The sequence below is a fragment of the Monodelphis domestica genome, chromosome 2 (assembly GCF_027887165.1).
Source record: "Monodelphis domestica isolate mMonDom1 chromosome 2, mMonDom1.pri, whole genome shotgun sequence".
Lineage (NCBI taxonomy): Eukaryota > Metazoa > Chordata > Mammalia > Didelphimorphia > Didelphidae > Monodelphis > Monodelphis domestica.
The window spans coordinates 23,332,744-23,353,928 of NC_077228.1; the positions used below are offsets into that span (position 1 = coordinate 23,332,744).

General features: G+C 38.3%; 1 protein-coding gene across 1 annotated transcript in view; it reads left to right on the plus strand.

Moving 5' to 3' along the window:
• USP24 (ubiquitin specific peptidase 24) overlaps window positions 1–21,185 on the plus strand; it is a 174,801-nt gene that overhangs the window by 40,578 nt on the left and 113,038 nt on the right. The window contains exons 4-12 of the mRNA XM_003340095.4: window positions 4,591–4,734; window positions 7,014–7,136; window positions 10,289–10,324; window positions 10,745–10,810; window positions 14,209–14,274; window positions 15,791–15,865; window positions 17,639–17,797; window positions 20,662–20,776; window positions 20,920–21,023. Coding sequence (XP_003340143.2) covers window positions 4,591–4,734; window positions 7,014–7,136; window positions 10,289–10,324; window positions 10,745–10,810; window positions 14,209–14,274; window positions 15,791–15,865; window positions 17,639–17,797; window positions 20,662–20,776; window positions 20,920–21,023 — 888 coding nt within the window. The remainder of the gene's footprint in view (window positions 1–4,590; window positions 4,735–7,013; window positions 7,137–10,288; window positions 10,325–10,744; window positions 10,811–14,208; window positions 14,275–15,790; window positions 15,866–17,638; window positions 17,798–20,661; window positions 20,777–20,919; window positions 21,024–21,185) is intronic.

Sequence of the window (21,185 nt, forward strand, 5' to 3'; positions counted from 1 at the left end):
TTGATTTAGGGCTTAAGAAATTATGAAGTTAATTTTAAAAGTGAATTGTTGTTTAAGTTGACTTCTTTCATTTAATAAACTTGCACTTCTGCAAAGAAGTCAGTCTGTCTTGTTCCACCCCTAATCCCCCACCCCCAGTATTTGACAGGTAGCACCTATCTAGTCTGTACTTTTTCTTAATGAGCCAATTTTTTGATGTTTGGATTTAGCACCTCTAAATGTATGTGTAAATATACAGGTATGAATGAGATTCATTAGATAAAGGACATTAATAAGTATATATTTAAAGTATACTTTTAGAATCATGAACAAAAATATTGCCAACATTTTATTATAGATGTATTCAGCTATAGTAATGAAGGACTAGACATAAATATACTATCAGTTAATGTCACTGAAAAATAAAAGTAGTGACTTAGAAGATCATAGGAGTCAGAGCAAGGAGAATTTCAGGGATTATGGTATCATAGGATTTAAACCAGATGATGATACAAAGCAGGAACTTATTGTTAACACTGAGCAATAGAAAAAGAATTTTAAAAGATTGTGACATACCAGGCTAATGAACCAAAATGGTTTTTTCTTTTTTTAATTTGGCCCTTTGGTTTTAATCGCATAGAGAATTCTTAGTGAGAAAACTCATTCTCCCAATGAAGATTGCCCCCAAAATACTGTTTTGATTTGTGTCAAGTCTGCCATGTCTCTTAGCCTTAAAATTAAATTTAATAGGCATAAATGTTATGTTTTACACTTCAGGTGCTGCCAGAATCAAGTTGAAATGTTATTGGGAAATAGTTAACAAAATAAAGGAGTAAAAACAAAATACTTGATATCAATTATAAGATAGAAGGTAAAGGATTAAAAAAATAGGTTTTGGAAGGTTAATGTTTCCATAAATTTGCTAGATGGGTAAAGTTGCCACACCTCCTAGTTATAGCGTCTGCTCTACCCTGAAATCATTTCAGGTGGTATGATGCCCTGGATCTTTTGGGCTTGATCTCAGTGCCCTAGCTAAATGAATCTACAGCCTACCTCCAGTGATTTACCCTAGAGAGAGAGGCATTTGAGTGCAAGTTAGTGCTTGGATCAGTGATGAGCATGCCAACCTCTAGTCAAAGGTGGACTGCCATGGACCTTAAGGGAAATCCTTAGCCTGGCATCTATATCTGTCAGTAATGAAACTCAATTCCTGAATAGTAATCCTCAACAAATAATGTACAGCATTACTTCTGTAAAGAGAATAATAACAGATGACAATTGATAAATCCCAAGCCCAGGGGGACATTCCTGGAATTGAAGGGGATTTCTTCACCCCAAGTCCAGGAAGAAGAGAGGGGAGGACCGTTAAGCCTTTGTTCCTATGCTCCATGTCCTGCTGGGAGAGAGTCCCAGAGGAGGAGGGCAGAAGGTGAGAGCAGTCTTCAGGCAACTGCTCCTTCCCTAGCTGTGAGGCCAAAGAAAAAGAGGGAAACTCAAGGGCCACCCTTGCTTTCTTGCCCTTCCTCCCTGCTGTCCTCCAGCCAGACTGGTCCACACACTCATTCATAGGACCCTCTCTAGAGGTCCTCCTTATCAATCCCCATTGGAAGACTTGTTCAGAAGAAAGAAGTCAGGCTGAATTAAGCAAACGGATGATCCCTTCCTCTTCAGGGTTTGTCCATGAAGGAGGAGTATCTCACCTTAGGATTGTTATAGGAAATGACCCTCTTAGGGCATGGTGCTGGGGAACAATCCCACAGGTGGTGGAGGATCAGACTCTTTGTTGCCTTCATTTCCTAGCATCTCCAGCAGCCAGAAGGTATTGTTTTTTTTAACTGCAATGTTGAAAGGGATAATGCAGTGGAGGTGTAAGGAGCAAATTTCAGGAAGGAGACTGATAAGCTGAAAATGTCTAGAGCTGTGTTGGTGAAGTCATGACACAGGGGCACAGGAGGGAGCTGCTCCCCTTTCCCTCTCTGCTGAGCCTAAGGATGATGCATACCCATCTTCCCAGCAGCCCATGCGTGTACTTCTTCCCTCCACTGTCTAGGATAATGTGGGAAGAGTCTCACTGACAGCTTAAAGGTGCCATTTGGGCATGCAATCTTTAAAACATTCGCCAACACTGGTCTAAAGGAAGGATCTAGAGTTCATGTTGTTTGAATAACAGTGGAAGAATCTGGAGGTGTCTGGACTAAAGAAAAGACTGAAGGGGACACAAAAAACTATCTTCAAGGATTTGAAGGGCTATAATGTGGAAATGAGGGTGCTAGGTAGCTCAGTGGATAGAGAGCCAGACCTCGAGATGGGAGGTCCTGGGTTCAAATGTGGCCTGAGACACTTCCTAGCTGTGTGATCCTGGGCAAATCATTTCACCCCCATTGCCCAGCCCTTACTGCTCTTCTGCCTTGGAACCAATACACAGTATTGTAAGTAAGTAAGGGTTTAAAAGAAAGGAAAAGGGATTCCTCTTGGTGGTAAAAGATAAAACTAGTATCAGTGATGGAAGTTGCAGAGAGATTGGTTTGGGAGTGTTCTGGGCTATGTCCCTTTTCCCATCCCTGTTTTCTTTTGTATGTTGTCTTTTCTGAATAGGTTGTAAACTTCTTGAGAGCAGGGACTATTTTTTTTAAAAATATATCCCTTGTGCTTAGTATAGTACCTGGTGCACAGTACATGCTTAGAATGTTCTCTTACTCTCCATTGACTGATGGATTTCATGATAGGGAGTGTTGTTGAGCAGCTTGTCTTCGGAGTTGGTGAGTTCCCCTCCCAGTTCAGAATCACTTGTTAGGTCTGTTGTGGGGAAGACCTTTTTTCACACTTAGGTTAGACTCTCCAGCCTCTGGGATTATTTCTTCAACCAGGAGCCAGTGACAGAAAGTCAGCAATCCTTTCCTGCCCTGTTAAAGAGTCTAGTCTCTATGGGGAGAAAACATGAATGATTAGAAGTCTGACCAATAAACAGAAGATGGGCGGGGGTGGGGGGGAGTGGAGTGGAGAGATCTTGCAGGAGTTCAAGAGGCAGTTAGAAACCTTGTGTGCAAGATGAGAAGGTAAATCCGGCTCTCCTGTGTGGCCAGTGGTTGCAGTGCATGAAAGGAGAATACAATATGTAATAAGTCTGGAAAGGACTTGAAATGCCAAACAGGGGTCCTTTCCAACACTGAAATATGTGATTCTGGAACTTATAGAAATCATCTACTCCAACCTACTTGTTTTTACAGAAGAGGAAACTGAGGCCCAAAAGGTTAAATGACTTGTCCAAGGTCAACACAGGTAGTAAGTATCCAAATGAGATTTAAACCTAGGTCATATGACTCCTGGCCCATGTTACCCTTTTCTCCTCCCCAGTGCCTCTCCTAATGGATCATGCTGTCTCCCTTCATGTGCATGTCTTGTTTTGGTTTTGGTAAAAGAAAATTAGGAAATGCATGTGTATTTGTGCTCAAAGGGAAAGATGCCTTCCTTGCTATTGGAGGAAAAAGGTGGCAATGTTACCCTAAAGAAGCATTGATATCATTCCTGTGCCTTTTACCAGTCCAGGCTTGATTCTTCCTGGTACTCTGGGCAGATAAGACCTTGATGGTCCCTCCTTCCAAGTCATTTAAAAATTGTTATGCATGTGTGTTGCTGGTTTGTATCTTCACATATAGCTGCATGCTTCACCCTTCGTTGCTTCTAGTTCCCAGACTCTCATCACTTGGAGAAGCATGAGCAAATGAATCATTTGGGTTTGCATAGGCAGGACCTCACTGACTATATATTCACATGTCTTTCCATCAGTAGATAATGGTTAAGAAATTATTTTCTTCAAGTTCTTAATATTCATAATTTCCAAGGCATAACAAGGAACACATTTTGATACCAAAGTTGCATGTGAAAGTCTCATTTTGATTCATATAAAATCTTTGGGTCTTACTGTTTTTTAGTCAAGTAGTGTGGCTTGGTTTATGTCTGGAAAATTTTGAACTGAGTTTTGGACTGAAAAAAAAAACCCACTTCTGGTCTTAAAAGAACTGTAATTATTTCAGATCATCCAATAATTCATGGTTCAATCCTGTTTCATGGTTTTCTTTCTGAAGAAAAATCTTATAAAGCCCATTAAATCATTTTAGGACTCCAGTAGTATTTCTTAAGTGAAATTTCCTTATTTAAAAAAACAAAGCAAAACAAAATAGCTAAATAATTCCCCATTTCCTTAGGAACTATAAGAGAAAAGTCAAGGAGTGGGTTTGTCTTTTTTTTGACAGAGGGAACGATTTCCCTTTTCTAATTTGCAAAAACCTCTTTTCTTTCTCCCTGATCTCCCATGTCCCTTGAGGTTTTTGTATTTAAATTTTCCCCTGTCTTTTGTCTGTGTATGTGGTGCTTTATGTTTGTTTTTAGGATTGTAAAATGCTTTCAAAACCTTCAAGTGCTATATACCTGTTAACTATTATTGTAGGAAAAATGTACCCAGTTAAAAACAATATATCTATGTTGTGAAAGGTTCTACCTGGAGTTAATAGGAAGACACACATAGCCTCTTCATATTATTTCATGCAGGCTTGGTGAACCCTGCATGTAGAAAGCCCAGCCATTCTTTTCACGTCTTCTGTTTTTCTGCAGTTACTGACTTCCAGCGCTGTTCACAAATGGGGCACAGAGATTCACGAGGGAATCTACAACATGTTGATGCTTTTGGTAGATCTGGCTGCAGAGCGTGTAAAGCAAGATCCCATTCCCATCGGTCTCCTGGGTGTGCTCACAATGGTAGGCTATCTCAGTGGCATGGTTCTTCCTCTTCTGACTCCTATAGTACCTACTGATTGAATCAAAAGCATGGGAAGACGGGGGGGGGGGGGGGGGGGGGGGGGGGGGGGGGAGGGTCAGGGGGGGGTCGCTTTCCAAGTCAGATTTCAGAGGACAATAGCTACAGTGGAAGTCAAAAAGGCACTAAAGGTTGATCGTCAAGTCATAAAGACTATACCCTCAGATGTCTATACACAATTTCACAACACGGGACAAGCAGCAAAAGTAAACTAGAGATTTTAACTCCAGGAGACAAATAGGGCTTTGTAGGTATTCCTAAAATTTGGTGGAATCAACCCCCTAAATAAAGAATAGTTGAAAAAGAGATTCTTTATTCAGAAGGAACAGGAGCGATGGAGAGGGAAGCCAAGGAGTGGGTTGGAGGTGAGATACAGATAGCATTTGGTAATACGGAGACACAGGAGCCCAGGTTGGGAAGTACAGCTTGATGGAGAACTTGGGGGAAAGATCCACGGAAGCCGAAATCAAAGTGATGAAATCACTGTGTACTTGGGGATACAGATCAACAACCTGGCTCCCAGGTGTGGTCTCTGTCTCAAATTGAGCAACTTGTGCTTCCGTGATCATGCAGAAAGCAGAGCCCCACCAGCAAGGGGAGATCCTATTCTAGGCCCAATTCTCCATAACAAGACAGAACTGGTTCTTGTTTCTAGTCATTATGGGCCCCTTGTGGGAGGGAGTCAACACCATCTTAGAGCTTGTGATACAGGGAGAGAAGAAAGCCATCAGGGGTTGGAACTGTCACCTTCGATAGTGAGAGCTAATTTCATAGGGTTTGGAGAAGGGGTAAGGAGGATTCCATGACCACCTAAAATTCTACAGGGGAAATGAAGGCACCATGGAGTTTTCCCTATAGCATTAGACAGAAGAATAAAATTAATTTGATGAAAAAATAAAAGGTAAAGAATTGTGAGGAGATGAAATGAAAAAGAATGGGAATGAAAGAAATCCATCATTCCTGGATCTCAGATAATATCATAAAGCAATAATCAAAAACTTTTAAGTGCAGATCAGAGTATTAGCACAGGGATGGGTCAGCAGAAGTGCAAATTGCTAGTGATGTCTGGGAAAGTGTGTTCAAAGGTGTCAGGTTAAAGGCCAGGCTCCCAGCAAAGGTTTCCCACCTGGCTTATAGGTCTATGAATTGAGTATCTTGGTGGAGAAGTAGAGCACTTGTTTGTAAATGTGTGTCTTCCAGGCAGTTCTGTTGTAGCACTAGCATAGAAGCTGCCTGCCAAGTCATTGTGTTTCCGCCCCCACTCCCTTGTCATTTACTTCCCTGATCCTCTTCAGGGGGCCCCTACCATTGTGGGCTCGCCACCCTTGCCACTCTGATGGATTGCGAAGTGGCCAACCTTGTTAGAGCAAGCTAAGCTTCTCTGAGCCTGGCTAAGTCAATTCTGCCAGCCGGCAGATATCACCAGATCTATATTTGAAGCCTCTCCAGAATTGGAAGAGCCAAGCTAAGGACCATCTGATGGCTCATGTAGTGCATCGAATATGTGGACTTGAAATGAGGGAGACCAGAATTCAAATGACCTCAAACCCCTACCAGCTGTGTCACCTAGTGCAAGTCACTAAACTGTGCTCATTAGTCAAATTGAGATAGTGATAGCACTTACCTCCCAGGGTGCTATCAGGTTCATAGGAGAGAATGTGTGTCAAAGGTTTACAAAATGTAAAGTGCTTTGTAAATGCTATTATTACTGTAGGATTGCCAGAGCTTGCATTCTTCTATACAACCTTTGGAAGCCCAGGATCCCTTTGGTCTCATGTTGAGGAATTAGAGAAGTTTTGTAGGAAGTTGTACATTAGTGTTACAGCCATAGACATGTGCATATTGGACATGCAAATAAACTATGTCCTTGTATCTGTGTATATTTGTTATCTCATTTGGACTTACAGTGATACCAATGAGGAAAATTATCTCCTGTTTCCCTCCCACTCAACCACAGTGGCCCATTTGTCCCATGAAGAGTTCAGCTCCTCTGTTTTTCACCATATTAGAAACCCAGATTTTGGATCCACTTGACTTTGGCTATCCCTGCACAGCAAAGATAGAAATAATCAAAAAACATATGTTTTTATAGTAGCCAGGGCTTGGGAGAATTACCTTAATGCAGGCCTTCCAGGAAAATATTTTTATCATCTTCTCTACATCTAAAATGTGCTGCCATAGAAATAAGTAATAGCAATGTTTATGTTCTCTTTATATCCAGGCCTTCAATCCTGATAATGAATATCATTTTAAAAATCGGATGAAAGTATCTCAAAGAAATTGGGCTGAAATTTTTGGAGAAGGAAATATGTTTGCTATCTCACCTGTATCTGCTTTCCAAAAGGTAAGCTGAGTTCTTTAAAACACAAAAATTGAAATTTTCTTCTCCTGATTCTTAAATGACATTGTGTGAAGAATTTTACAAAATCTGAAATCTTGTGTGAAGAATTGCTTGCTTGCCATATATGAAGCTAGTAGCATCTAGATTTGAGTCCAATTCAGTTAAATGGTAGAATCTTAGAACTGGAAATGAGCTTTAATTATCAAGTCTGGGGTCAACAAACTGTTGCCAGAGAGCAGAACCCTGCCCACTGCTAGCCTCTTTTAAACTCCACATTCTTACATTTTCATTTTAAAAACTTTTTAATATTAAAACCATTCTTAGATTGAGGCTATACCAAAACAGGCAGCAGCCTAGATTTGGCCTTTGTGATTAAGTCATTATCTAGGAAGGTAAAGCAATTTGTTTATGAGAGAATTAGAATTATTAAATAATAAGTCACCCTTTTAAATTTATGTACTTTCTTCACTCTTGTACTGTGAGGCTTTAAACCAAGGTATCTTGATACTTTACATTATTACCATATTACTCTTTACTTTTGACTTTATGTGTAACTTATAACCATCACTCCCCCCCCACACACACACATACATAACCTCCCTCCATCCCTCAAATAAAAAAAGTAGATAATTTTCCTGAAGGCAGTAATAGAAAATGTTGGGATTGCCTGACATTTACTGTAGTACCTGATCAAATATTGATAAGATAGATTTTGTGTCACTGAGTCCTTCATTTAGAAAAGCAGTAATCATATTTTATTTTTAAATATAAGCACAAAAATATTTACTCTGAGAGATTTGTTAGGAAGAACACTGATGTTGCAGTCCTAAATTCTGTCAAAGTCCTCACACACACACAAACTCTCAAGCTCTAGAGAGATGTCATCCTTGATTATTTCAGACTCATTGAGTTGCTTTTTGGTTAATGTATGTACATAATGTGGTAGAAACAGCAGACCCACAAGTTCAGATGTCTAATAAAAGAAAAGATATAGAAGGAATACACTATGCTACGGATAAAAGTTTAGGAAATTTGAGCATTTTTTTTCCCATGCCTACATACCTTTGAGTAGAAAATTTTGGCTTCATAGGAAGTCATTTTTACTAAGTAAACACTGAAGTTCACAACCTGGAAGGGGAAACTTATGAGAAGGCAGCCATTGTTTCTAGTTCTAGTAGGACTCGTTTATTTTGCCCAAAAAGTTTTTGTAGTATTGGAATCGTTTTTTTGAAATGTTTGGTAAAATTCTCATGAGTTCTTCTAATCTTGGGAAGGCTGGAGGATTGTTGGTTTTGTTTTTTTTTAAGGGAATTCATTTATGGTTTGTTCAGTTTCTTTTTCTAAGATGGGGTTAAGTAATTTGTTTTTTATTCTGTTAATCTGGGCAATTTATATTTTTGTGAATATTCATCCACTTTAGTTTTGTCAGTTTTATTGGCCAATATTTATTGGTTAAATTTTTAAAAACTTTCTACCTTGTTAATCTCCTTTGATTTTTGTAATTTGCTTTTATGTTTAATTGTAGGTTTTTAAATTGTTTTTTTCCTCCTAAGGTTTTGTAGTTGCATGTCTTCTTCTTTCATCTTTTTTTTCTCTCTTTTGATGTATGCATTTCAAGATACAAATTTTCCCCCAAGTTCTGCTTACATTTTTGTATGTTATCTCACTGTGTTTTTTTTTTTTGATTCAGTTGTTGAAAGTTTCTTGGATTTGTTCTTAAGTTTAGTTTTCCCTATTCGTTTTCAATTTCTACTTCAAAGGCCCTTTATTGAATGTAAGTTTTATTGTATTACTGTCTGAGAAGATATATTTGACATTTTTGATTTTTTTGCATTTATTTCTTAGGTTTTCTGAAGGTTTCTTGTAGAGTTGAGAAATAGGTATATTCCTTTCTGTTCCCATTCAGTATTCCCCAGGAGTCTTACCATATCTAACATTTCTAAAATTCTATTTAAGTCCTTAACTTTTTTCTTGTTTATTTTTTGGTTGGATTTATATTGATCTGAGAAGGAATAAATTGAAGTATCCCACTAATTTAGTTTTACTCAATTTTACTTTTTTCTGTTCAGAATTTGGATGACTTGCTCTTCGGTATCTATATGTTCAATATTGATTTTAATTCATTGTCTGTGGTACCTTTTTAGCAAAATTTAGTTTCTTATTTATTTCTTTTAATGGGATCTGTTTTTGCTTTTACTTTGAAATCATACTGCTACCCCTATCATGTTTCACTCAGCTGAAACATAATAAATTCTGTTTCCAATCCTTTATTTTAACTCTGTGTGTCGTTCTGTTTCAATTGTGTCTCTGATAAACTAGCCATTGTTGGATTCTGCCTTCTCATTCATTTTCATTTCCCTTCTAAATTAATCTCTTAAAACCCTACACATATATTGCCAGCACACTTCTTTACACATGGAATATAGTTAATAAATTTTGTTGGATTCATTTCACTCATGAAAGAGTAGTAACCTAGATTAGAGGCCAAGAGCTCTTAGTGTTATTTCATCTACATGCTGTTTTCTTATTTAACTGAGGAAGTTCTTATTAGAAATAATTTTTAATGGAAAAATGGGTGGAATACAATTGTAGGATGGTACTTTTTTGGAGGAGAAAAAAACTTTATTTACCATTTATTCAATGAGAAGGTTAGTTAGTGATAGATTTGTATAAGGCCTTACATTGGTATATTTATTTTCTAAGAAAAAATTTAATCTCAAGTTTAGCATATCACATAGCTAGAGAAATTAGAGAAATTAAATCAAAGAAGCTCACAAATGCCATCTTGTGGCATTTCTTGTGAATTGCAGGTATGTGATAGCTGAAACCCACAGAAGAGTCACAGAAATCAGAAGTTTCAGAACTATAATATGCTTCAGAGATATTTGGTCCGGCCTCTAACATTTAACAAATGGGATAATTGACGTGGCTCTGTACTGCCATGTAGTTTATGTCATCAAAGCTGACCCACTGGCATATATTTGATGAAAAGATTGGAAAAACAAGTTGAGGTTTTTTTTGTTTGTGTTTTTGCTAATTTTGCTGCATGATGTTCTTTTCAGTGACGTCCAGTTGGGAGTAGAGAAAAATGTACACTAAGGGATGAGTTATTTTTGGGAATCCCAACTGCTTAAAAATGTTTCCTTTTCTTACAGGAACCTCATGGATGGCTTGTGGATTTGGTCAATAGGGCAAGTAATTTTTACTGTGAATTGGAGGGGAGGGCATTTTTATTTTTAGATCACATTATTCTTCTAACAAGATAGCAACTTCATAGGAAACTTGGAATTTTGTATGTAAAACAATGTGAGATTTAGCCTTCTATTCTTTATGGTACTCTTTTTGTTAATATTATCAGTCTCCTTTCCATTTGGATCTGAACACAGTTTATTTCAAATTACTGTCAGCTTTAGGACCTGAGCACTTTAATTTATATACTCTCCAACATATCATTGAATTAGTAAGAATAAATTTAAGGCTTAGGAACTTCTCTTTTGTTCAGATCTCTTAAACCAGATAACTAAAGAACAAATTAATAGACTATTTTCTTAAAGTACTTAAATTCCCAATACAATAAGCTAATAATTAACTTTTTCTTATTTTATTGTTAGTTCGGTGAATTGGGTGGATTTGCAGCAATTCAATCTAAACTCCATTCAGAAGATATAGAACTTGGGGTAAGTTAAATCATTGTAGATACTCATTTAGGAATCTCCTTTACCCACCCCCAACCCCCTTATTTAAAATAAAGTCCTAAAAGGTCAACCAGAAATCTCTTCAAGTGCTTTGGGGATCTGGAGAGCATTGGGTGTTACCTCCATTTGAAATGGGTGATCTAGTGACCTTTTTAGATTGTTTCTAATCTTTCTAATCATTATTTGAGAATCTGTTCTCTCATTTGCCCTTATAACCATTGAAGGGAGAAATTGACCCAGACCAGGGAGACTAAGCTTTGGTGGAGATTAAACAAGGAGTCCCTGAAAGAGCTGAGACTGCTTCTTGTGAGCATCAGCACCTACATGATGGTAGATTTTTATGGTTTGACTGAATATAATTTTATGGTCACCAGGGATTTAATTTCTAAATCCCCAAAATCAATTACCAAAGTAAAATGGAATTTATCGTAGTTTATTTTTACAATAGAGGGAAGATATTAAGGAAGAGAGAAAAGGGGAGAGACAGAGAGAGATAGAGTGCTCTGGCTTCCTCTGACCCAGGTAGCAATTTTAAGGCTTCAGCCAGGGGAAAGGAATATCAAGATAATGGGCCTTTCCTGGAAGCTCACACCTCCAAAATGGGCAACCAAGTCAGCTTTTACACTCACCACGGTGACCGTCTAAAAGGAAAACAGTCTGAGGTCTCCCACACTCCCTTTTCACTCCAAGTCCAGTGTCTGTATCAAGTGTGTCTCTTGTTTCCACTTTTAAAGATCTCTTGCTCTTGTGTCATGTCCCCTAAATTTTACATTTACCAATCACAGCAGACGCTCCACTTCAGGACTGCTCATTCTTTCACACATGGCTGTATGAAATGGGTGTTTACACCTTTTTGTGGTTAAAATCCAAAATGGGTAAATCAACTTTAAGTACTGTGTTTACACTTTGAGGATTAAAATCTAAAAATAGACAAGGGATTACAATTTAATTTTCACAATCAAAGAAGAGCTGAGTACCTTCATTCTTACAATCAGGGGAGAGCCAAATCCAATCTTCATAATCACTATCAATAATCACACAGGAACAGTTACTGATGTCTTATCAGCCAGTTGGGTAGCCTTAAGAGATCCTGGCTTTTTCTTAGCAGAAGATGCCAACTCTTCAGGCAAGGAGAGTTGTAAAAATCTCCTGTTTCTGTATGGATTACCTATCCTTTCTTTGAGAGATCACACACAAATATATGTGTGTAGATTTATACAATACAGGCTCCTAGGGACATGTAATGGACCAAAAGTCCCTAAAAAGATAATAAGTAGATGGGGGTCATTGCTTTGCCATACAAAGCACTTAACTAGGAGAGAAAGACAACTACAATATGAGATGAGAGGTTTCCCCCTTTGTTCTTTTGTTTAATGCTATAGATTTCCTTTCCATTTGTATCTAAAAAGTTCGTTTCAAATTACTATCCACTCTAGGCCCTGGGTGAGTGGTTGGTATGGCCTGTACATTTGGCCCAACAACCTGAAAGAATTTCTTAATGAGGGTTGGGGGTGGGATTTGCTTTGTTTGCTCAGGTAGATAATCCTCCATTTCAGAAAAGTTATTCAAAGATTTTAACAGTACCCACTATATGTAACGAAAATCAGAAGAACTCACAAAACTAACCCTGATGGTATTTTATTTTGACAATGTAGATTAGCTAAGTTCTTTACTATAAATTTATTTTTCAATAAGGGAGCATAAAACGTAACACTGTGCAAAAGTTTTGGCATATTATAGTCTCTATGAAAGAAATTTTTGTCAGTGAGATGACTTACTATTCAAATACCTTAATGAGGACTACATTCAAATTACTAGATCAATAGATATTGAATTGAAAACTACCTCAAAAACTATCTGCTGCGATCCCCTCGTTTTACTGAGGAGAAATGGGTCCAGGGAGGCTAAGTGAATTTCTAAGATCATACAGAGAGTAATTATCAGAAGTGGAAACTGAATCCAGATCTTTTGACAAGAGAAACATCACTTACTCTTTGTGTGTGCTGTATGTAAGGAACAGAAAAGCCTGAGTGGAGGGTTTGTTCAGGGTGAGAAAGGTGCCATTACATAAAGCTCTTTAAAAGTCCAACTGATGAAGCTATAATTTCTCCTAGATGCAATAGGAAACCACTGGAGTTCATTGAGCAGCCAAGTGACATGGTCGGAAATGAACTTAAGATAAAATATCTTGGCAGGAGCAATTAAGGATAGGCTGGGGTAGGGTAAGACTTGAGGCAGTGGACTTAGACTAAAGAGAAGGCTCCATAAATAGTCAGCAGAGGTCAGGTGCAGAGGGAGCCATGGAAGTAAAAACAGTAAGGCCTGGCCATAAGGTTACAGACCTAGAGTATTGGAAGAATGGTGACATTCTTGACAGAAATAGGAAAATTTAGTAAAATAGTGTGTTTGGGGGATTGGGGAAGTAGTGGGGGCTAATGAGCTCTGTTTTAGAGATGTTGAATTTGATTTGTCTGAGGCATCTAGTTTGAAATGTCTAATAGGCATGTAGTGATATGGGACTAGAGCTCAAGTGGAGACTGGGGCTCTATTTCTCTATAGAAATCTAGGAATTATCTGTATAGACATGCCAATTAAATCCATGGTAATTGATGAGGTCAACACATGAGAGTGTAGACACGATGAGGACATGAATAATATGGGCCTATGGACTTAACTTTTATTTGAGGGGAAATTCTAGAACTCATCAGTAAGGGACTGGTTTATTAGTGAATAAAGCCATAACCATAGTTAGCATAATTTCATCATGATCAGATCACAGTTCAGTTCCCCCGTCCTCAAAAAGTTTACATTCTGATGAGTGAGACAGTCTCTATAAATTAGATCATATAAGAGAAAAATGTAGAGTAGGTAGAAGGGCTCCTTAGAAAAGAATACTTTAGGGGAGTAGAAAGGGCTTCTTGTAGGAGGTGGTTCTGAAACATCAGAAATTCATTTCACACACAAACTCACTTTGGACTCCTCTAGTGGTTTTGGATGTGCTAAGCTTTAAATCCTTTTGTGTCCCTTTCCAAAGAACAGGCTGATGAATAGACACAAATCTTGAAGAATCAAGCTCAGCTCTTTTTAAAAATCACATTTATCCTGCTCCATTCCTGGCCATTCACTGTTATTTTTGTTTTGTGTGAGATGTGGAAAGGATCCAAAAAGTTGTGATAGTGTCCTTTTATGTTTATACAGTGTCATTGATAAGAACTGAAGAATAAATGTGGTGTTTTGGTGGGGTGACCAGGGGATTTTCTCATGTCTTAATTGGAATCGCTTAAGACAAAATGAAAAGTGTCCTTTGATTATTTACTCCTCTTGAAAGGAAAGAAAAGCCTTATGTTCATCTTGTAAGCATCTGTTGTCCTTTTTTCCAGGCTGTCTCTGCATTAGTCCAACCATTGGGGGTGTGTGCAGAGTATCTCAATTCCTCAGTCGTTCAGGTAAAACCAAAACATCAACACTCAGATGAGTCAGAAAATTACACTACACTGAAAATAGAGTCATGACAATCATATCGGTGCAAAGGGAAACCCTAATCCTAATCCTCTAATTTAAAAACTGAATCATTTAAATGTCATTCATTTGAAGAACTTTCTTAATAAAATACTAGTTATTAGTTAATAAACATAGCACAATATTTTATTTGCCTTATAATTTGAACTCTTTACCACAAGAAGAAATCAATGAGACCTATCATTTAGGGTGACACCAAAAAAACTGAAATTAGCAAATAATTTTCAGGATGCAAATATATTTTGCCATTAGCTCATTGTAGACTCTTCTCTCGAAAAAGCTAATGTTAAAGTATCTTTAGGGCTACAGCAGGAGGGTTCTTTTTCCCCATTTTGGCCTAATAAACTTTTCTAATATCTGATTGATTTTCAGTAGCCTTCAGTACATAAATGGGAAACATTATGACTTGTTAAGGTAGACATTGGACTAATAAACTACAGAGCTCTAATAGGAACTACCTAGATAGTTGTTCACTATGAGATTTCCTCCTCTTAAGGAGCAGAGCTCAGTGTGTCCAGCCAGGATTCTGTCATTAGTGTGGTTCAGTGCATGAAGGACAAGAAGTCTGTATGACCTAGAGTGACTAGATTGGTTCCAGCTTCTTCCTGGCATTAGAGAAGGGCATGTAACCCTTAGAAAATTTAATTTTTTTGTATACATCTTACATGTTTACATGTAAACACTGCATATTTTGTCCTCATTTGACATAATTCTGTAAAATAGTTAACACAGTTATAGTTGTCCCCATTTTTAGATGAGGAAATGGAAGTACCTAGTCTTCCAGGGTACTTAAAATTGTGGAAGCAACTATATTTACTAAAGGGCAAAACTCTTTCTCCATGCCTTTAAAGGGAGCATTCTTAGGATGTTTCTTGCTTAGGTGGGCCTCTTTTCTCAGTCCCCCCAATCCTGCAAATTTGTAAGCATTGGAGACTCAATCCTGGATCTCTGGAATTCTCCAGCATTCATCCTTCTCTGAACTAAGTCAGCAAGAAAAATAATAATCCTTATGAATTACTTCCTGCTCTGTTCTGTTATACCAGTGCTAATGTTTTGGTAATTTAACTGCCAAATAGTTTTTGCTCTCTTTTTAGCAGCTAATCACTTGACTTGATTGACAGATTTAGATCAAAATGTCTTAGATGCACTATAAAAACTTAATTTTTCCTCTGAATCTTCCCTATGAGAAAAATACAGCCCAGAATTTGAATGATTTGTCCAAATCTGGAACTCAGAATCATTTTTCCAGCTGTTCCCATGATCCTATATGTCCTCCACTCCACCATCAGGTGGATCTGCCTGAAATGTATGTCTGAGCTTGTTGTCTCCTTATTCTGTATCCTTTGTGTCCAGGATAGCTGATATTAGGTCTGTTTCATCATTAAATTTTCATTTCTGATTTAAAGTATATATGTGTCACAGTGTACTGTTCTCTTTCCCTAGCCAATGCTTGATCCGGTCATCCACAAAATGATCAAATATGTGCAGAGTGTAGAAGAGAAGGACCTGAAGGACAAGGTAAAAGCCCAAGAGCCCCTGGAGTATCCTCAGACCCAGTGATGCAATGCACCCAAAAGACACAAGAGGGGAATTTAAACTAAGGCCACTCTTGTTTCAGTCAGCAGATGTTTGGTTTTGAAATGCCATCATGGCTTTCCCTCTAATCGTGAGAACGAAGAGAGATTTCTTAGAATATACTGTCTCTGTTCTTTCTGGAACGAACCTGTTGATTTTTCCTGTCACTGGAATAGAGAACCATGGAAACTCTTTCAATAACCAGTTTTACATTATCAAAAGACATTGGAATACATCTAGTTCTGAAGTCATCTACCTGTAGGACCAATGCTTTATTTTAGGATCACAAGGTTTGATGGTTGAAAAGCAAATTATTGTGACTGAAATAGTGTAACTTTTTGTTCTCACCTCACTATTCCCAGTATCATAACCCTTGTGTAAGCCCTAATTGCCCCCTAGAATAGGCAGTCTCAGTAGTCTCCTAAAAAGTATTGAACCTATACCAATCTCTCTGTAGCTCATCTTTCCCTCTATAACCTGTGCCCCTTCAGGGTGGGCCACCCCTATGGCACAGGCCCTCACCACTTTATACCTGCACTTCTAGAGTAGCCTGCTGTCTCATTTCCTTGACTCAATTTTTCCCAACTCCTGAAGGTCCTCTACTCCACTGTCAGACGAATCTGCCTCGCATGTATGTCTGGCCCTTTTGTCTCCTTATTCTGTCACCTCCAGGGTCCAATGGAAAAAACTTCTCTTTGGCTTTTAAAACCCTTTCTACCATCCAGGCTTCCCCATGTTTTTCTCCCCTCCAGTGTGCTCTGCAGTTCAGCAACACTGGCTGCTTTGCTGTTCTTTTAATTCCAAATCTTTGCACTGGCTATCCCACAGGGCCTGGAATTTTCTCTCTCCTCATCTTGACCTCTTGACTTCTTTCAGGTCTCATCAAAAATCCACCTGCTGTTAAGAATCTCTCCAAGTGCTCTTTAGTTTTAGTGCCTGCCTTCTGAAGCTATTTCCAGTTGACCTTGTCTGTATCTTGTTGGTAAAGAGTTGTGTGTGCTCTCCTCCATTAGTCTGAGGTCCTTGAATAGGAACAATTTTCTTGCTGTTCCTAGTTCTTAACAAGTGCCTGACATGTAATTGGTGCATAATAAAGGCCTTCTGATTGGCTGTTGCACAGATCTACTTATTTCTTTCTCTGCTCAGAAATTCTCACTGGTGCTTACAGAGTACCATTGAAACATGCTCCCCTGGCATTAAGGTTCTCCAGGGCTCTCAGCCCCCAACTTTCAGTCTTCTTATGATTTCTTGTCCCATTTGTTGTCCTCCAGAGATATCTTCTGTTTGGCTACCACCTTGTCTATGCTGAGGTTTTTGTTTTGAATTCAATTATCTCTTTTTTTCATGTATTGCTTTTTGAACCTTTGGGAATCCTGTTCTTCCTTGAGACCTTTCCAGTCCAAGCAGGGTCTCCATCACAAATTCTTCTTTAATCCTCCCAGTCAATAATGGTTGTCTCCTCTGTAGACCTTTTATGGCATTTGCTGAGCACCTCTCATCCACTCAGCATGGGTCATTGGGGGCGTTGTCATTCTAGACTAGAGTGTTCAGGAAGGGCAGCGACTGATTTATTTAATCTTGGCATTTCCAAACCTTTTCCTAGAACATTGCTTTCTTCACAGTAGATGGTTCATAAATATGTTTGTTGGAATTCAAACTGCTTGTTCAGTTTTACCAAGAGGTATTTGTGATGACTTTTTTGTGATTCTTGTCTAGAGACTGGTGAGCATCCCTGAGCTTTTGTCAGCCATTAAGTTGCTCTGTATGCGCTTCCAACCTGACCTGGTGATGGTGGTGGATGACCTAAGGCTGGACATTCTGCTTCGCATGCTGAAGTCACCACACTTCAGTGCCAAAATGAATTCCCTCAAAGAGGTGAGTGTTGGCAGATTTTTCATTTGGGTAGATTCCCAGGTTAAAGCAGTGTCTCCAGAAGAAACTTAATATGGGTTAGTCTGTTGAAAAAGTCTTAACATATATGCTAAAATCGCTCAGATTATATTGCTTATTAATCTTGACAGATACAAATAGAATCTAGTCGTGGTATTGTAAAGAATACGCTTTTTTTTTCCTTTTTTTGGTTGTCTATGTGAAAAAGAGAAATCTAGGTTCTTGTTCATTTAGCTAATTAAAATACTCTATCGATGCCTTTTGTCTGTCATTTACTGTCAAAGTTCCAGATGTTAAACCTCCCTCCTGTCCCTACCCCCTTATAGTTCTCTCCTTCTAACAGAGAGAACTAGTTTGATGAAACCAGTCAGTCCAGTGAAGACGTCTCACCATGTGTGCACTCCTGACTGATCTAAGGAGGAGGGAAGGGGAAGGACAGTTGCAGGGAGTGAGGTTGCTACCTGCTTTCTAGCACTGTGGCTGCTTTCTCATTTTCTCATGGTGCAGCTTCCTTGTTGTGATTCTTTTACTTTGTGATAAGTAATTGGCCTATTGTTCTCCTACTTATCTCACTAATATTTCTCTGAAATCCTTGTATTCCTCATTTCCCACCCAGTAATATTGCATTGTTCATCACAGTTGGACAATTATCTTTAAATGAGGGGATTGGACTAGATAATCATTATCCCTCCAAGCCCTTAGAAACCTTTGATCCTGTGGAAATAGGTCTCCCTGTGGGGTAGTTGGAATTCTCCAGGGGTGAAATCCAAGAGCTTGGACTCCAGGTTGACTCTGAAGTTTATTCCTGTGGTCTTTGACAAGTCATGTCATCTGGCAGCAGATGCAATTTTCCAGGGTCACATGGTTAAGTGAAGTGTTAGGCCCCAGTTCTCTTGGAAATAAAGTGGAAAAAAACAAACAAACCATTTTTTTGTTGAATAGCTATGTTCCAGGCACTGTGCTAAGGATTTGGAAATCAATCTCTCAAAGTGCTCACATGCTATAGGAGGGAGACAACACAGAGGAGAACTGCCTTCCTCTTCTGGAGTGGGGGGATATGGAAAGGCCTGTGGTCCTTAAAGTGTGGTAGCAGGACTGGTGGTCATGGGGCCTTTGGGTGCCCTGTTGGGAAGAGAAAATTCTTGGCAATTTAGTGAGTGGGAGACAGCTAGGTGGCACAGTGGATAGAGTGCCAGGCCTATAGTCAGAAAGACTTCTCTTCCTAAGTTAAAATCTGGCTTCAGACAATGTACTAACTCTGTGACCCTAGGCAAGTCACTCAGTTTCCTCAAGGGTACAATGAGCGGGAAAAATGGCAAACCTCTCCAATATCTCTGCTAAGAAAACCCCCAAAATAGTCACATAGGGTTGGACAGAACTGAACAGCAGCAATAGTGGGAGAGGGAGGTGGAAAGTTGTGGTGTGACCATTGGGGAATAGGATCTATATTATGCTCCCTTTTAGAGCTACTGGCTTGGTGGGATTTATGTGCAATATTTACATTTTTACATATATCGTAGTATATGTGTAAAACATGTTACATTGTGAACACTTGCCTGCACTTTGGAACTACTTTTGTTTCTAATGGAACCAGATAGCAACTTTAGGCCATTTTTTGGGGTCCACCTCATTGGTAGTGTTCTTTGACATTAAAAAAAAAAAAGTATAGTTGGTAGAGTATAAAGAGGCCAAGGGGCATTTGGGGTTAGAGGATCTCTATCTGAATTCTCACCCTGCCACAAGCTCATCTTTCTGGGCCTTATTTCTTCCCGTGAAAAACAAGATTGGATAAATTCTCTGGGTCCTTAATCTGCTGATGGCTTTTCCCCCCTCAAATATTAATGTTATGTTTTGTACAAAAACAAAATATTCAAAATCTTGATCTAGTGAAAATGTCAAAAGGATATACTATCCTTTTCTCTGGGGCTCTCTATCCCATACTATCTCTGTTCCATCACTTCTGCCTCTTAAATAACATTTTCCTTTAAGCCATTTTTCTCATTTCCACTGGTTTTGGCCAACAAGAGGCTTTTGTCTTGTTCTTTTTTAAACCTACACCCCTTTTTTAAATTTAATTTTATTGATTAATTAAGAACATTTTTCCAAGGTTACATGATTCATGTTCTCCCCCCCCCCCCCAAGCCAACATGCAATTCCACTGGTTTTTAATATGTATCATTGATCAAGACCTATTTCCATATTATTGATATTTGCAGTAGGGTGATTGTTTAGAGTCTACATCCCCAATCATATCCCTGTCAACCCATGTGATCAAGCAGTTGTTAAACCTACTTTCTAAAAGGGTTTTAATAGTTTTGTTTTTAATAGCCAAATTATTGGAGATTGTGTCCTCATGTTTTTGACTATTTTTAGTCCTATGGATAAGAAAATTAAATTTAGAGAAAGTTTATAATTCAGCATCCTGGTCAAGACTTGAAAAGCTATGTTTCTTTTAAAATGGAATCTCAACAAATGGGGAAAGGATGAACTTTTAATATTTTTAAAACAAGTGCCTGAATTTTCAAAGAACAATTTTTATTTTCTTAAAATTAGAAAATTTGGGAAATTATGCATATGCCAAAAGTGAATTTCTCTTTAATCGTCACCAAAGTATTGGCAATTTATTTCTTTTTTAAAATGACCTCTCTTCTGAAAGTTGTCTCTTCATTTTTTGGTAAATGGCCATCAGTGCTTTACAAGATTCTTTTACTAATCCTGGTCCATGTTCCATTTTGCTGGATTTGTACAGGTTACAGATTATGCCATTTGAACACGCTTGGTTTATTTGGAGGTATTTTTAATATATTCATAACAGCATTTAGATTTCAGCCACAATACTCTCTTATTAGGTAACCAAACTAATAGAAGACAGCACTTTATCCAAATCTGTGAAGAATGCAATAGATACAGACCGATTATTAGATTGGCTAGTTGAGAACTCTGTTCTGTCAATCGCATTGGAAGGTAAGCATTTTCATAACAACCACAGCTACTTTGAATGTCTTAGGCTTTAAATGAAATGACAAGTTGATATTGATTTGAATTCAGATGGGATTTAGAGAGAGAGTTAGTGTTGAATGTACTTTCTGTGCTGTTTTTTCTGTTAGGTAATATTGATCAAGCACAATACTGTGATCGCATAAAAGGAATTATTGAACTACTGGGCAGTAAATTGTCTTTAGATGAGCTCACAAAAATTTGGAGAATACAAGTAAGTGCTATTTCCATCCTTTCCCAGGCTAATGGTAAAACTGGAATTCCACTCCTTTCTACCCCCTGCTTTATAATATATTGTTTGTGCATAGTACATATAGCAAACCACATGATTTGTGAATTGGATAATATGGTGGTAAATAAAAATTTTCCTAGTGCT